This window comes from Myotis nattereri (genome assembly GCF_964212035.1).
Source record: "Myotis nattereri genome assembly, chromosome: 1".
Taxonomy (NCBI): Eukaryota; Metazoa; Chordata; class Mammalia; order Chiroptera; family Vespertilionidae; genus Myotis; species Myotis nattereri.
The window spans coordinates 140,861,453-140,878,459 of NC_138075.1; the positions used below are offsets into that span (position 1 = coordinate 140,861,453).

The following is a 17,007-nucleotide window of genomic DNA, read 5'->3' on the forward strand; positions in this document are numbered from 1 at the left end:
CCAAGTTTCTAATGATGGCTTGGTCTTTCCGGTAACCAGCCCTCATCGCCCACCAACAGACACCTCATTAGGACAGAAGACCCTCCTTATCATCCAAGAAATTCCAAGGGATTTAGAAGCTCTGTGTCAGGAATAGTGCTCTAAGGCCAAATAGTTGAACAAAAGATGCTTCCAGTTCTCTCATCACATAGGAAATTATGAGTGTTTTAGGAGCTCTGCTCCAGGTACTGGGTGCAGAGACCAATATATATATTTTCTATTATTCACACCTTTAAAATAAAATATTGACCTTATACAGTTAATGTTTAAAGAGGTGAAGGTAAACTTTTTAACTTACTCCTTTAACATGCTCAAAGGTGACATTTTTCATCTGGACAGGATCTACTGCAGAATCAAGCCCCGTTGTTGTCCGGAAGCGGACTAAAAGAAAGAAAATGTTCATATGTTTAAAAGATTCATATAATTCCAACCACCTTATTTTTTCCTAAGCAAGAAAGCAAAGCCCAGACAAATTATATATCTAACTTCACATACACTAAATTAGAGTGAGGAGTAAACACTAGGTTTTTTTGGATTTGTGGACCATACTCAAGGAATAAATGAGTCATGTTGAAATTACATCATTGTATTTTCCAATTAAAATTAAGGATTATATTTCTCTTCTCCTTGTAATAGCCAATGACAGAAATCTTAAATCAATGGTTCTCAAACTCCAGAATGCATAAACATCACTTGAAGTATGTTAATGCAGGTTCTCAGGCCATGGCACAGAAGTTCTGGTTTGTAGATTTAGGAAAAGGGCACTGTAGAGTTTGCATTTTTTTTTAAATATATATATTTTTTATTTTTTTTACAGAGAAGAAGGGAGAGGGATAGAGACTTAGAAACATCGATGAGAGAGATCGATCAGCTGTCTCCTGCACGTGCCCGCAACCAGGGTACATGCCCTTGACCGGAATCGAACCCGGGACCCTTGAGGCCGCAGGCCAACGCTGTACCCACTGAGACAAACCGGTTCGGCGAGTTTGCATTTTTAACAATCATCTTCAGTTATCGTGATACAACCAGTCAGGGATCTACACTTTGAAATATTTTGCCATAATGAAACATACAAATCTAGGCATTTAAAAATAAAAAAGTGAAACTTAACACTTGCACTTTTTAAACAGCCTTCTTCCTCTGACAACTATTATATGCTGTTAGATGACTTATCAATAATGATATCACTAAGAATAAGAAAGGTAGTAAAAGCCCTAGCTGGTTCGGCTCAGTGCATCCGCCTATGGACTAAAGGGTCCTGGGTTCGATTCAGATCAAGGGCACATCGAAGTTGCAGGCTCCATCCCCAGTAGGGGATGTGCAAGAGGCAGCCAATCAATGATTTTCTCTCACCACTGATGTTTCTATCTCTCTCTCCCTCTCCCTTCCTCTCTGAAATCAATAAAAATATATTTTTAAAAAACAGATAGTAAAAGTTTGGTAGAATAGTAAAATATCTGGGATCAACTATGGGGAACAAACAAATCAACTAGGCAACAAAAAGCTTTCTTAAACTTCTCCCCCTTTGGTAAACTTCCAGACTAGACAGATATAAATGAGTAAACTAAGTAATTTCTAATTTCCTCAAAATAAGTCACAAATATTATCTTTAGGATACTGAAATATAAAAGCCAAAAGTGAGCAGGCAAAAACTTAGGATTAACAAGGAATACTTAGCAAATCAAGAGCATACAAGTCGGGAGAGCAGATTTAAAATAGTAATTCTAGAATACACATAATTAGTTTAGCCCACTAAATTACTTTTTAAGACTTTAATTTGCAGCAGAACCAGTTGGACGTAATAAAAAATTAGAGTTATTACCCTAAGGCAGTGCATTTCATACTGTAACGTGTTTTGCTTAATGTAAGCCATTAATTAAAAAAAAATCAGAGGTCAAGCCATCCCTCCCTCTAACAATCCACTCTACTATCCTATACTGGGTTTTTAAAGAAATATTCCTGTATATTTTTTTACTGATTTCAGAGAGGAAGGGAGAGGGAGACAGAGAGAGAGAGAGAGAGAACCCGCAACCCAGGCTTGTGGCCTGACTGAGAATCAAACCTCGACCTCCTGGTTCATAGGTCAACGTTCAACCACTGAACCACACCAGCCAGACACTGGTTCTTTTTTTAAAACAGAAGGAAGCATGAGATGGTGAATCTAGATGTAAAAGCGATTTCTGGATGTTAAAAATCCCGTCTCAGGTTTCATGTCACACAAAAAACTTTAAAAATATCTCAGGCTACATGCAAGTTCTAGGATGAAGTCCTGATCCAAATCAACGGATGTTCTTAATAATACATCAGTTTTTTTCTCTCAAGGTAATCATGAAGAAAGTAAAAATAGTAGTTGAAAAAGCAATTAGAGCCACTTAAACCTCACACTATTACTTCATTTCAGATTGGGAAACTAAAAAACTATAGGACACATTTAATTTTATATAAAGTAATTTTTAATTCATTCAACTTATTAATTTGTCTTTAAAATAACTGTATCACTTTGTACTGCTATTATAAAATTCTGCTGCATGTTTTTTTAACTTAATAATTGGACCGGTATAGATATCCTTGGCCAGGTGGCTCAGTTGGTTGGAGCGTCATCCCATACATCAAAAAGTTTAGGGTTTGTTTCCCGGTAAGGGCACATACCTAGGCTGCAGTTTCAATCCCTGGTAGAGGTGTGTATACACAGGAGGCAACTGATCGATGTTCTCTCTCTCTCTCTCTCTCTCTCTCTCGCTCTCTCTCTCTCTCTCTCTCCCTTCTTCTTCCTCTCTTTAAAAAAAAACAAACAATAGTGAACCTCTGTGAGGGTTAAAATCTAGGAAACCAACCACTATCACTACTAGAAGTTGAAATAACATTTTCACTTTAACACAATCCTTTCACAAAACATTATTTTCTCAAAATGCGCAAAACTTGAATTTGTACAGTGCCTAGAGAAACTTTTCTTGTAATCCACAAATCAATGTAAAGTTTTCTTTCTTTTAAGTCTTAAATATTAAATAGACTATGAAAAGGAAATGAGTATGTGAAATATTTTTTAAGATTAAATTAGTACATCAGATAAATAAAAAGAAACTTTACCAGATAAAAATGGGTTTTTTAAAAGTCCATAAATGCCTAATAGCAGCAGAACAAAGAGAATCAGACGAGTTCGTCTTAGAGAATCTGGAGAAGAAAGAAAAAGCCGTAAATCAAATGATATCAATGAGAAATGACAGCTCAATGAGATGCAAACATTAGGTAGGTTACTAATGGTAATCATATTTCATCACACACTTTTGGGACCTGGTGTTCTTTAGCATAATTGCCATAATTTCCTTTTAGCACCTTGCTACCAAAAACTTCATAAAGCCTTGACTTTGGTTTCTCAGTTGAGAAAGGGAAAATACTAGCAGATATTTCCATTTCTGCACAACTTCAGTTATAAACATAATACAATATAAACAATTAAAAACTGGATAAATAGTAGAAAAGTTATTCATAATCACTTGAAGGTAGAACTTTGACTTCCTTTCATATACTCTCTTCAAACATGAATGTCAAATTAGCTTACCATTGGTTTTTTGTGTTAGTGCTTGAGCTTTCAGAAAACCCTCTGCAAAACCAGTTTTAAATGCATCTTGGTGAGCTTCAGGTATGTTTTTGGTTTTCATGAGTTTGTCCAAAGTCTCAACATCTGATCCCCTGTCCCGCAAAAGAAATCCCTAAATACACAAGCAATTCATTAGTATTAACTAACTGTAAAAGGTAGTAGCACTCCCCAGAAATATTCTGACCACTCACACACTCAAAAATTTATAGAAATTCTAGAATTTTTTAATCTCATTGTTAGTGTGACAAATTTTATAAAAACTCAATAATAAATTACTTAGTCAATGGCTAGGAAAATAACAGTGGATCCTATACCTATGTCAATCAAGAAATTCTCTGTAAAAACACTATACTTAAAATAGGTTGACTTAGGGTTCTAATTGCTTGATGTTCAAACTCCTTTGATGAATAAACAATTATCTGAATGCTTTCCATCTATTGGGGAGAGATATATAAAGTTTTGACATTATATCAGAAGTACTAGGTATGGTGGTAAACTAAATGCTACCTAAGGAAGTCAAGAAAGGCCTTTCAGAGAATGGGATATCTTAGCCACAGAGAACAAACAGCATGGACAATCTAAAAAGGCATGAAACAACAGTCTTTAGAGCTGAAGAACTACAAGGTTATGTGACAGGACTTTAAAATGCAAAAGAAGAGGAAAGTAGGGGTACAGGGGGGGGTTACACATTGAGAGATGAGAACAAAAAAATGTAAGCAAGAGAACAAACAATAACATGCCTTGTGTTTCACGGCAGGTGACAATAAAGCAGGGGAATACAATTATGACATGTAATACATTTTAGACAGACTGGTGGGTGGCAGTCTGGAGGCTAAACTGAAGGTAGTAAAACTAAAGGCATGGAGACTACCTGAGTGCCTGTAACCATTTCTTGCCTAGATTACTGTAAAAGTCTATGCAATAGAACTGGGAGGGGATAAAAAAGAGACTTAAGAAGCTGGGTTGGATCAACAGGATTTTAATGATCAATAGGACTTAGTGATTAATGGATGTGGGAGATAAAAGATGGACACATCAAAGTTGATCAGCAGGCTACTAGCTTGAGTGGCTGCTACTCATAAGCAGGTATAGGTTGGTAGGAACAAGAAATAGAGTGAGATGTCTAAGGCCAGTGGAAAGATAAGTCTGACACCCAGAGGAGTTGTAGTTAGGATTACACAGGATATTCATCCTTTATAAGTAGAAAAATGGAGAAAATTAATAAGCATGCAAAAGAACTCAGATATTGAAGGTTCTCATTTTAATAACTTCAAAATTATTGCTCTTTCAAACAAACAAACAAACAAACAAACAAAAATGGTCTAAATTACCTTCACAAATGATGGTGCTATATACTGTGTTTCTGCTAATCTTTCAGAGGTGGACTGCAGACGTCGTGTCCTTGATTTTAACGTTTTAAAACTCCGAGACTGTATGAAAACTGAATGAAACAATGTCACATTTACTTCTCATTGTACATTTTGTACAAGAAGAGAATTATGCCTAAGATTCAAAATGCTGACACCAGACCTGTACATCCTAGGTCTTCATCTTATTTTTTAATAGTTCTTTCCCTGTCACTTCAACACACTTGTCATTATAATGGATTGATTTATGTAATCGACTTTACTTTTATTTTGGTAATTTAAAAATGTAAAAAAACAAAAAACAGATGTGTATCAAATAAAAATCAGTGTCTCCTAATTCCTCAAATCCCACTCCTACTTCCTATAAGTAACCAGTTTTGGTTAACAATTCCATGACTATACTTCTATGTGTTTAAACACATGTTCTTTCTATAAAAATAGTATATACCTTTCTGCCATTGTTTTCTTTCACTTAATATATCATGGACATTTTCAAAATAGGTCAGACAGTACATTCAGCTTAATGGCTGTTTATAGTTTTCCAATTTTTTATCTGGATAAAGCAATTTATTTAACCATTTCTCTACTCCAGACATTAGTTGCTTCCTATTTTTTTAAAAAAAATACATTTTTATTGATTTCAGACAGGAAGAGAGAGGGAGAGAGAGGTAGAAACATCAATGATGAGAGAGAACCACTGACTGGCTGCCTCCTGCATACCCCCTACTGGGGATCCAGCCCGAAATCTGGGCATGTACTCTTGACTGGAATCGAACCCTGGACCCTTCAGTCTGCAGGCCAACGCTCTATCCAATGAGCAAACCAGCTAAGGCGCTTCCTATTTTTTATTGCTAAAAATAATGCTGCAGTAAAATTCTTATGCCTATTTTCTTACAGTACATGCAGACAAAAATCCTAATAGTAAAACTGTAAGATTTACATGGTTTAACACTTAAGAAATTGCCCTCTAGAAAGCTATTATCAATTTATACACCCACCAATGAATATGATTATCCTTTTCTCCACAGCCTTTGCAACAATGGGTAATATAAATCGTGTTAATTTGTACAAATCTGATGGACAAAAAGTAGTATTTTATTTTAATTTGCATCTTGGAATAGAAGTGAGAGTAAAATTTGGAAAAAAAAATTATTTTTATTATTTTTATTTCTTTAGTAAATTGACTACTCATGCATGACCTGTGCACATATTTTCACTTGCAGAATATGGATGTCATGTATACTACTCTTCAGTTATACTTATTTCATACATTTATTTTAATGTCTTTGTTTCTTAATTGATACAGTAATTTATAAAATTAATGTAGCCCTATCTTTTAATTTGTAGTTTTTTTGCATTGTACTTTTTATTAATTTCAGAGAGGAAGGAAGACGGAAGAAGGAGAGAGAGGTAGAAACATGAATAATGAGATAGAATCATTGATTGGCTGCCTCCTGCATGCCCCCCACAGGCGATGAAGCCCACAACCTAGACATGTGCCCTGACTAGGAACTGAACCATGACCTCCTGGTTCATAGGTCAATGCTCAATCACTAAGCCACACTAGCAGAGCTTCTGTACTGTGCTTTATCATAAGTAGAAAAATGGAGAAAATTAGTAAGCCCACAAAAAAAATCAGATATTGAAGGTTCTCACTTTAATAACTTGAAAATTATTGCTCTTTCAAACACCCAAACTATGATTTTAAAAGTAGTCTACTGACTTCATCTAATACTTTGAATTTTTTTGTCAGACCTTTACCTACTTAGAACTTTTATTTTAATGTAAGAAAAAAATCAGATTCTGTTTTGTTTTGTTTTACATCCAAGTTTAAAATCAACTTAATTTTCATAACAAGTCTTTACTAGAATTGTACTGAATTGATAAATGTAGGTGTGAATTGATATTGTTATAATACTAAGTCCTTCTATAAAGGATTATGGTATTTTTCTTTGTATTTTACTCAGCTCTTCCTTTACTTCTTTCACTGAAGTTTTCTATACACACACACACACACACACACACACACACACACATAATGTGTGTATACATTATGTTGCATGTTTCTTGTCAGGATAAAATATTTAATGGGTTTTGAAAAAACTGTAAATAAACTCTATTGCTAAAATAACCATTGATATTTTTGCATTTATCTTACATGGTATCTACGTAATGAACTCTTACTACTTGAGCAGCCTTTCAGTTGATTTTCTTGAATATCCTGATAAACAAGCATCTTACCTAAAATTATAATTCTGCTCCCCCTTTTTTTAAATCAGCTGAGGATATTTTTCCATTGATTTTTAGAGAGAGGGGAAGAGAGAGGGAAAGACAGGGAGAAATATTGATGTGAGAGAAACACATCAATTGATTGCCTCCTGCATGCGCCCTGACCAGGACCCGGGCCAGCGAGAAGCCTGAAACCGAGGTACATGCCCTTGACCAGAATTGAACCCAGGACGCTTTTGGTCAGCAGGCAGATGCATCATCCACTGAACCAAAGCGGCTAGGGGCCCCTTCTTTTAGCTTATATATAATTCCCTTCTTTTTCTTTTTAATAACATTGCTCAGAACCTCCAAATTACTGCTGCACACAGGATATTACACACCTTGTTTCTAATAATAATGAGATCCAAGAGCTATCCTTAAGAAATTAAAATTTATACTCTAACTTTTTAAGAATCTTTAGGAAGCACAACAATTAAAATATATCACACAGCTTTTTATCATACACTGAAATAACATTGCTTTTCTTCTCTCTTTTACTCCTTAATCATAATTTTTAGCACATTGTAAACTTGCTTTTTCAGAATTTACGGTTTCCGTATCTATATTATTAAGCTAAATTGATCCTTTGTATTTTTTGTTGCTAATATTTTAGTATCAGTCATTTCATAAAATAAACAGGGAAGCCTATTTTATCTTTTCCTTATTAATAAAATAGTTTTAAATAGCCGGAAACTGCTAATCCTGGAAAACAGAATATAACCATAAAGCCATCCCAGCCTAGTGCTTTGGGGCAAAGGAACTGTATTTCAAAACTGTTACTTTTCCATTTTTACAGTATTGTCTTATCTCTTATTGTGTCAATATTGCAAACTTATAGCTTGAATAATTATGTTCCAACACATTTTTATTTACAATATAAAACTATACACAGCATCTTGTAACTTTTTTATTTTTTATTATATAAATTTCAGGTGCACATTATAATTTGACTTCTGTACATACTATAAAATTATCAGCCCCCAAAACCTAGTTACTATCTATCACCATGCAATTGACCCTCTTCGCCATTTTTTGCCTATTTCCCAATTCCCTTCCTCTATGTTCCCTTCCTTATCTGCTCTGTATCTATGAGTTTTTGCATTGTTTATTTTTCAAGATTCCACATGAGTGAAATCATAAGGTATTTGTCTTTCTCTTTCTGAACATTCTTATAATTTTATAATCTTCACTAGAGGCCCGGTGCATGAAATTCATGCACTAGGGGGTGGGGGGTCCCTCAGCCCAGCCTGTGCCCTCTCGCAGTCTGGGAGCCCTAGGGGGACGTCCGACTGATAGGGAGGCAGACTTCAGGCTGAGCGGTGCTGCCCCTGTGGGAGCACACTAACCACCAGGGAGCAACTCCTGTATTGACCACCTGACCCCTGGTGGTCAGTGCATGTCACAGCCACCGGTTGTTCCACCATCCAGTTGATTTGCATATTAGCCTTTTATTATACAGGATTATCTGTGGCAGGTCTCACTTTTCAGTTCTGATATTGTTTGTATTTCCTTACTGTTTCTTAGACAGATTTGTCTGTTCTATTTTCTTAATTTTTTTTCAAAGTAAATTTGGTTTTGGCTTGTTCATTTGTTCATTCATCTTTCAATCATTCATTCATTCATTGTTTTAATCTTTACTCAAGGGAAGATATTTTTCCATTGATTTTTAGAGAGAATGAAAGAGGCGAGGAAAGAGAGAGAGAGAGAGAGACAGACAGACAGACAGACAGACATTGATGTGAGAGAGACACATCAATTGGTTGCTAGCCAAACACGTCCTGACCAGGGCCAAGATTCAAACTCGGGACTCTTCAGTCCACAGGTGAGCCAACACTCTGACCACTGAGCAAAACTAGCTAGGGCTGTTCTTGATTTCATTAAGTAAAATGTTCTTGCTGTTATAGTCACTTAATTTCATGTCTGTTTTGTCCATATTAATTTCTATTTAAAACATTCTCAAAATGATTGCTAATAGATTTATTTCCCATCCTCATTTCCTAATAGCTTATGCAATGCTCGATACATCAGTATGTCACCAACCCAAACATTTTGATATGCAGATTTTCATTGTGGTTCATTACTAATTGTTTGTCATTTCAGTTTTGATTTTGATATTTCCCTTCAGTCACAAGAAACTCAGAAAAGTATCTTTAAATTTCCACATATTTAGGTTATTTTTTTTAAATATATTTCTTTATTGATTTCAGAGAGGAAGGGAGAAGGAGGGATAGAAACATCGATGAGAGAGAATCATTGATTGGCTGCCTCCTGCACACCCCCTACTGGGGAACGAGTCCGCAACCCAGGCATGTGCCCTTGGCCAGAATCGAACCTGGGACCCTTCAGTCGGCAGGCTGACACTCTATCCATTGAGCCAAGCCGGCCAGGGCTATTTAGGATATTTTTTAACTATCCTTTCTGTTATTCGATTTCAGTTTTGTTGTATGATCAGAGACCCTGACCTCTGAGTTATAAATGTTTTGAAAATGAAGATATACTTCATACCCTAATACAGTTATAAATGTTTTGAAAATGAAGATATACTTCATACCCTAATAATTTTGGTCTCCATGAATATTTAAAAATATATCATTCTTAAGTATATTTCTGTCTTCTGCATTAACAATTTCTTCAGAGGATTACTGATCTTGTTACTCAACTTCATGCATCTCTTTCATGCTGCAAGCTTTCCTCAAATATGTGGAGAGTCTTGCTAATTCATTGACAGGTTTCTTCAAACCTACCAAGGTTGTAAATGCATTTAGACTATAAAATATAGACTTATGGTGAATCAGCAGGATGCCTTCAGTGTATGATTCAAGTCCAAAAGCAATCTGGAGTACTACTGTTGTTTCTCTCTTCAACATCAGAGTTCAAACCAGGAGTCTTCAGAGACAAACTTCTCAACACACACACACACACACACAGACCCATATTGCAAAGGTGTTTCTTGACAATTGTAGCCTAAAATTTAAAAGCTGTATCTGCTCTGCAATTGGCCCATTTCTTGATATCTTTCAACTGTTTACTATATCAACCATCCGAGAGCCCATTATACTTTATTAGAACTTTGGGGGTTTTACTAAGTTCCACTGGAAATAGTATAGACCTCTTATACTGAGTTCCATAAAGGTAGATAGCATCTGTCATTTTTATTTATTACTGTGACCTAAAATCCATCACTACTGCCTGATATAATGTTATCATATGATAACCAATAAATATGAATAAATGCATATTTGATTTTGCTAGCAATTTGATGCCATCTACTTCATAAACTACTAGAGGCCCAATGCACAAAATTCATACCAGGGGCTCGGCTCTCACAGCCCCAGCTTCGTCTGGAAGATTGTTCAGGCATCTGGTCTAATTAGCATATTATGTTTTTATTATTATTATAGATGTATGTAAAGTCCTCAAATTTCTGACACATTTATGAAATCCCTCTTCTTGCCCTGACTTCTCATTTTCTATTTTTTTCTGTCTTGCATTAGTATTTTGAAAATGAGGGAAAGTAAGCAAATGTGCTTAGTCATTTTAAAGCAAGTGACCCTAGGCTATGATTTACTATGGCATTTATCACATTCAAAATTTAGCTCCTACTTTGTATTTTCCATAGATATGCCCAAACTAAATAACAACTACTCTATAAGTTTTACTGTGTGCTACAAATGAATGTTTTCAATAGTTAACATCATTAAGAAAGACAAATCAGAATTTATTAAATACATCTATTTTTTCCAAAATAAATAAAGTCATTGCTTCATACCTGGCCAGTACTGAAGATCTGAACAAATGCTCTTCAGAGTTCTTGAATGTTGTCTGTACAAGCAAGAGGAACGTAAAGTACTAAATACATCAATATAACCTAGAGGGGAAATGAAAAAAGTAAATGTTTTAATTACAAAACCATAAAAAAAAATCATATAAAACATAGTTTTACCAAGTATTAGAAAAAATCAAAATATGTTTTGCCTTTCATTTGTACATACTTTTATATATATATACTAGAGGCCAGGTGCACAAAAATTTGTGCACTCAGGGGGGAGAGCGGGGTCCCTCTGCCCGGCCTGTGCCCTCTCGCAGTCTGGGACCACTCGGGAGGTAACGCCCTGCTGGCTTAGGCCTGCTCCCGGGTGGCAGAGGGCAGGTCCAATCCCTAGGTGCAGCCCCTGGTCGGGCTCAGAGCAGGGCCGATTGGGGGAGTTGGGGCGCCGCCCCGTCATGCAGAGCAGGGCGGATCTGGAGGTTGCGATGCCACCCAGGTCACGCTCAAGGTACGGCCGATTGGGGGGTTGGGGCGCTGCTCCCTGTCACACTCAAGGCAGGGTCGATGGGGAAGTTGTGGCGTCACCTCCTGTCACGCACAGAGCAGGGCGGATCAGGGGGTTGGGGCGCTGCCCTCTATCATGCACAGAGTAGGGCCCATCAGGGGCGTTGGGCCTCCGTACCCTGTCACACACAGAGCAGGGTTGATCAGGGGGTTGGCGAGCTCCCCCTGTCACGCACAGAGCAGGGCCGATCAGGGGGTTGAGGAGCTCCCCCCTGTCACGCACAGAGTAGGGCCAATAGGGGAGTTGGGGCACCGCCCCCTGTCACACACAGAGCAGGGCGGATCAGGGGGTTGGGGCGCTGCCCCCTGTCATGCACAGAGCAGGGTCCATCAGGGGGGTTGGGGCTCCATACCCTGTCACACACACAGAGCAGGGCTGATCAGGGGGTTGAGGAGCTCCCCACTATCACCCACAGAGCAGGGACCATCAGGGAGTTGGGGCGCCGCCACTGTCACACTCAGGGCAGGGCCGATGGGGAGGTTATGGCTCTACCCCGTCACACACAGAGCAGGACCTGTGGGGGGAGGGGGGTTGGGGCGCCACCCTCTATCACCCACAGAGCAGGGCCGATCAGGGGGTTAGGGCGCTGCACCCAGTCACACACAGAGCCGCAGGGCGATCAGGGGGTTTGGGCACTGCCCCCTGTCATGCTGATCCCGGTGCCAGGAGGCATATTACCCTTTTACTATATAGAATAGAGGCCTGGTGCACGGGTGGGGGCTGGCTGGTTTGCCCTGAAGGGTGTCCTGGATGGGGGGGGGGGGGGTCCCCACTGGGGTGCCTGGCAAGCCTGGGTGAGGGGCTGAGGGCCATTTTCAGGCTGATGGGTGACTGAAGCTCCCAGCCGCTCCCTTTTTTTCTTTTTCTTTTTTTTTTATTCTGGGCCAGCTTTAGCTCTGAGGCCTCGGCTGCTGAAAACTGGTTTCTGGCCTTTGTTTACTGTCTGTATTTGATACAATGTTGCGGTATGGCTGGCTGAAGCCTGGCTGAGTAAAGCAGGTTTCTGGGTTTTTTTTAGCTTCTATATTTGCAACATAGTTGCTTAGAGTTGCAGCTGAGAGGCCGGCAAGTCAGGCGGGGAATGCTGTAGTCCTCCGTCACTGAAGCAAGCAAGCCTCATGTTAGTTTCAAGCTGCCTGGCTGCCGGCCGCCATCTTGGCTGGCAATTAATTTGCATAGCTCCCTGATTAGCCAATGGGAAGGGTAGCAGTCGTACGCCAATTACCATCTTTCTCTTTTATTAGATAGAATATATATAAAAGCACTGCTAATCTATACTAATAAATATGCTAATTAGACCAGGAGACCTTCCGGTAGACATTCTGGACGTCCTTCCAGACAAAGCCATTGTGGCAGAGCTGAGGCAGAGGCGGTTAGGGGTGATCAGGCCAGGAGGGGAGGGCAGTTGGGGGCGAGCAGGCCGGCGGGGGGGGGGGGGGGAGCAGTTGGAGGTGAGCAGGCCAGCAATGGGGCAGTTAGGGGCATTCAGGCCAGCAGGGAGGGCAGCTGGGGGTGATCAGGCCAGCAGGAGGGGGCAGTTGGGGGTGATCAGGCCGGCAGTAGGGGCAGTTAGGCGCAATCAGGTTGGTGGGGGGGGGGGGGTGGGCAGTTGGGGTGAGCAGGCTGGTGAGGCAGTTGGGGGTGATCAGGCCAGTGGGGGGATGGTTGGAGGCGATCAGGCCAGCAGGCAGAATGGTTAGGGGCGATCAGGCAGGCAGGCAGGCAGGTGAGCGGTTAGAAGCCAGCAGTCCCAGATTGCGAAAGGGGTCCCAAATTGGAGAGGGTGCAGGCCAGGCTGAGGGACACCCTCCCCCCCCCCCCCCGCACGAATTTCGTGCACCAGGCCACTAGTCCAAATATAGTTTTTCACCAGTTTACTATCCATCACTTGTCAATTGTGTTATCTGATATACAAATATAGCAGCCAATGAAATTAAATTCAAATTAAGTGGTAAAAGACATATATGTGTAGCTGAAGTTACTTTTTTAAAATATATTTTTATTGATTTCAGAGAGGAAGGGAGAGGGAGAGAAACATCAATAATGAGAGAGAATCATTGATCGCTGCCTCCTGTATGCCCCCCCCCCCCCACTGGGTATCGAGCCCACAACCTGGGCATGTGCCCTTGACAGGAATTGAACCAGGATACTTTAAGTCTGTAGGCCAATGCTCTATCCACTAAGCCAAACCAGCTAGGGCTAGCTACAGTTTCTTTTACTTAAGAACATAAAAAGATAAAGAATTAGTATTTCCTAGAGACAATTTAAAATCCTCTAATGAACAATGTGATAAAACCAGATATACTGCGATCTTTCTCTCTCAAGGCTTCCATAGTCATTTGGAACAAAGAATGGTTCTTCTATAGCTATAAGCCATGAATACTTTGGGGTTCCTTCCTAAGTCCTATTCTTAACTAATGGGCCCCATCCTACTTTATTTACAAGAGCCTGCAGAAAAGTTATGAAGAAACAACAAAAACAGTGGTTCTCATCTGTCCTTGTATCCCAGTAAGGATTCAATAATTCTTCTAAGAACCCTTAAAGTCAGAAACCCCTTCCTAATACCTCTGTCTGACTAAGCCTAGAAAATGGCTGGCAGTAAGGATACATAAGTAAGAAAACTAGAAGGGCATAATAGTAAAAATATGACAATAATAATAATAAAAATTTTACTCTACTGAATACTTACTATGGGCTACAGGACTTTAAATTATTTCATCTGGTCCTCTAAAGTGAAATAATTAGAAACCATTAACAAAACAACAAGAAAGCCCACTGTACGGGAGAAGATATTTGCCAATGCTATCTCAAATAAGGGTTTAATCTCCAAAGTTTAAAGGGAACTCATACAAATTAACAAAAAATAAACAATCCAATCAAAAAATGGGCAAAGGACCTAAACAGACACTTTCACTCAAAAGAGGTCATACAGAAGGCCGAGAAACATGAAAACATGCTCAAATCCACTAATCATCTGAGAAATGCAAATCAAAACAAGAATGAGGTACTATCTCACACCTATCAGAATGGCTATCATCAACAAATCAACAAATGACAAGTGCTGGAGAGGATGTGGAGAAAAGGGAACCCTCGTGCATTGCTGGTGGGAATGCAGACTGGTGCAGCCACTGTGGAGAGCAGTATGGAGTTTTCTGAAAAAATTAAAAATGGAACTGGCATTCGATCCAGTAATCCCACTTCTGGGAATATATCCCAAAAAGCCAGAAACACCAATCAGAAAGGATATATGCACCCCTATGTACATAGCAGCACAACTTATAATAGCTAAGATTTGGAAACAGCCTAAGTGCCCAGCAGCAAATGAGTGGATTAAAAAACTGTGGTACATCTACACAATGGAATACTACGCTGCTATAAAAAAGGAACTTCTACCACTTGCAACAACATGGATAGACCTGGAGAGCATTATGCCATGAGAAATAAGCCAGTTGGAGAAAGATAAATATCACATGATCTCACTCATATGTGGGATATAATGAACAATATAAACTGATAACCAAAAATAGATCCAGAGACTAAGAAACACTGAACAGACAGTCCAACCTCAGAGAGAAGATGGGAGGGGTAAGAGATCAACCAAAGGACTTGTATGCATGCATATTAGCATAACCAATACACACGGACAGTGGGGGCTTGTCCTGGGGACATGGAGTGGTGGAGAGATCAATCAGGGGGAAAAAGGAGACATACTTAATACTTTAAACCAGTGGTCCGCCGACCACTGGTGGTCCGTGAGGTCCAAAAGGTTGGCGACCACTGCTTTAAACAAACAAACCAAAAAAAAAAGAATCCCCCCAAAAATAAATAAAGTGAAATAGTTATTCCTCACACTCATATGAAAAAACAGCAATTAAAGAAATTAAATAAATACTAATCAATCAGAAGCAGAATTGTATTTCATCCTAATCTACTCCTCACTCTTTTTCTGTTGTTGTTGTTAATCCTCACTCAAGAATACTTTTTCCATTTATTTTCAGAGAGTGGAAGAGAGGGAGGGAGTTGGAAGGAGGGAGACACACAGAGAGAGAAACACTGATGTGAGAGACACATCGATTGGTTGCCACCCACACACCACAACCAAAGCTGCGGATCAAATCTGCAACCAGGTCCGAGACCCTCTAACCACTGAGAAACACGAGCTAGGGCTAATATTTTTATTATTATTGACATTATTACAGATGTCGCAAATTTCCCCCAATTTTGCCTCCTCCACCCAACCCCTGACCCACCTCAGGCTTTCACCACATTAGTATATGTGTCCATGGGCAATGCATATATGTTCTTTGGTTAATCTCTTCCAGTCTCCCCAAACCCCTCCCTCTAAGATCTGTCCATCTATTCCATGTATCCATGCCTCTGGTCCTATTTTGTTTGTCAGTTTATTTTGTTCATTATATTCCAAATACAAGTGACATCAGGTGCTATTTGTCTTTCTCTGACTGGCTTATTTTGCTTAGCATAAAAATCTTCAGGTCCGAGCATTATGCTAAGCAAAATAAGCCAGTCAGAGAAAGATAAATATCACATGATCTCACTCATTTGTAGAATATAATGAACAACATAAAACTGATGAACAAAAACAAATCCAGCCCTAACTGGTTTGGCTCAGTGGATAGAGCGTTGGCCTGTGCGGACTGAAGGGTCCCAGTTTCAATTACGGTCAAGGGCATGTACCTTGGTTGCGGGCACATTCCCAGCAGGAGGCAGCTGATCGATGCTTCTCTCTCATCAATGTTTCTAACTCTCTATCCCTCTCCCTTCCTCTCCGTAAAAAAAAATCAAAAAATATATTTTAAAAAAAAAACACAGATCCACAGACAGAGAAGCATCGATCAGACCGTCAAACTTCAGAGGGAAGGTAGGGGCAGGCGGGGGTAAGGGGGAGAGATCAACCAAAGGACTTGTATTCATGCATATAGTAAGCATAACCAATGGACACAGACACCAAGGGGGTGAGGGCATGAGTGGGAGGCTGGGGTGGGGAGGAGGGGGGGCAATGGGGGACACATATGTAATACCTTCATCAATTAAAAAAAGTTATTTTAAAGAAAAAAATAAAGTCTGTGATTCTAAATCAATCAATCAATAAAAATCTCCAGGTCCATCCATGCTACTGAGAAGAGTAAGAGTTCTTTCTTTTTTATAGCCAAGTGGTATTTCATTGTGAAAATGCACCACAGCACTCTTATCCACTCATCTACTGATGGGCATTTGGGCTGTTTCTAGGTCTTAGCTATTGATAACACTGTCATGAACATAGAGGTTGCAGATTCAATTCCCAGTCAGGGCACATACCTAGGATGAGGTTTCGAGCTCCAGTCGGGGTGCTTGTACTGATTTTAAAAATCTGTTCTTGCCCGGCTGGTGTAGCTCATTGATT

General features: G+C 39.4%; 1 protein-coding gene across 1 annotated transcript in view; it reads right to left on the minus strand.

The window, feature by feature from the left end:
* YME1L1 (YME1 like 1 ATPase) overlaps positions 1-17,007 on the minus strand; it is a 58,569-nt gene that overhangs the window by 28,250 nt on the left and 13,312 nt on the right. The window contains exons 4-8 of the mRNA XM_081104173.1: positions 11,042-11,140; positions 4,969-5,078; positions 3,599-3,749; positions 3,127-3,210; positions 338-420 (exon numbers count right to left, since the gene is read on the minus strand). Coding sequence (XP_080960299.1) covers positions 338-420; positions 3,127-3,210; positions 3,599-3,749; positions 4,969-5,078; positions 11,042-11,140 — 527 coding nt within the window. The remainder of the gene's footprint in view (positions 1-337; positions 421-3,126; positions 3,211-3,598; positions 3,750-4,968; positions 5,079-11,041; positions 11,141-17,007) is intronic.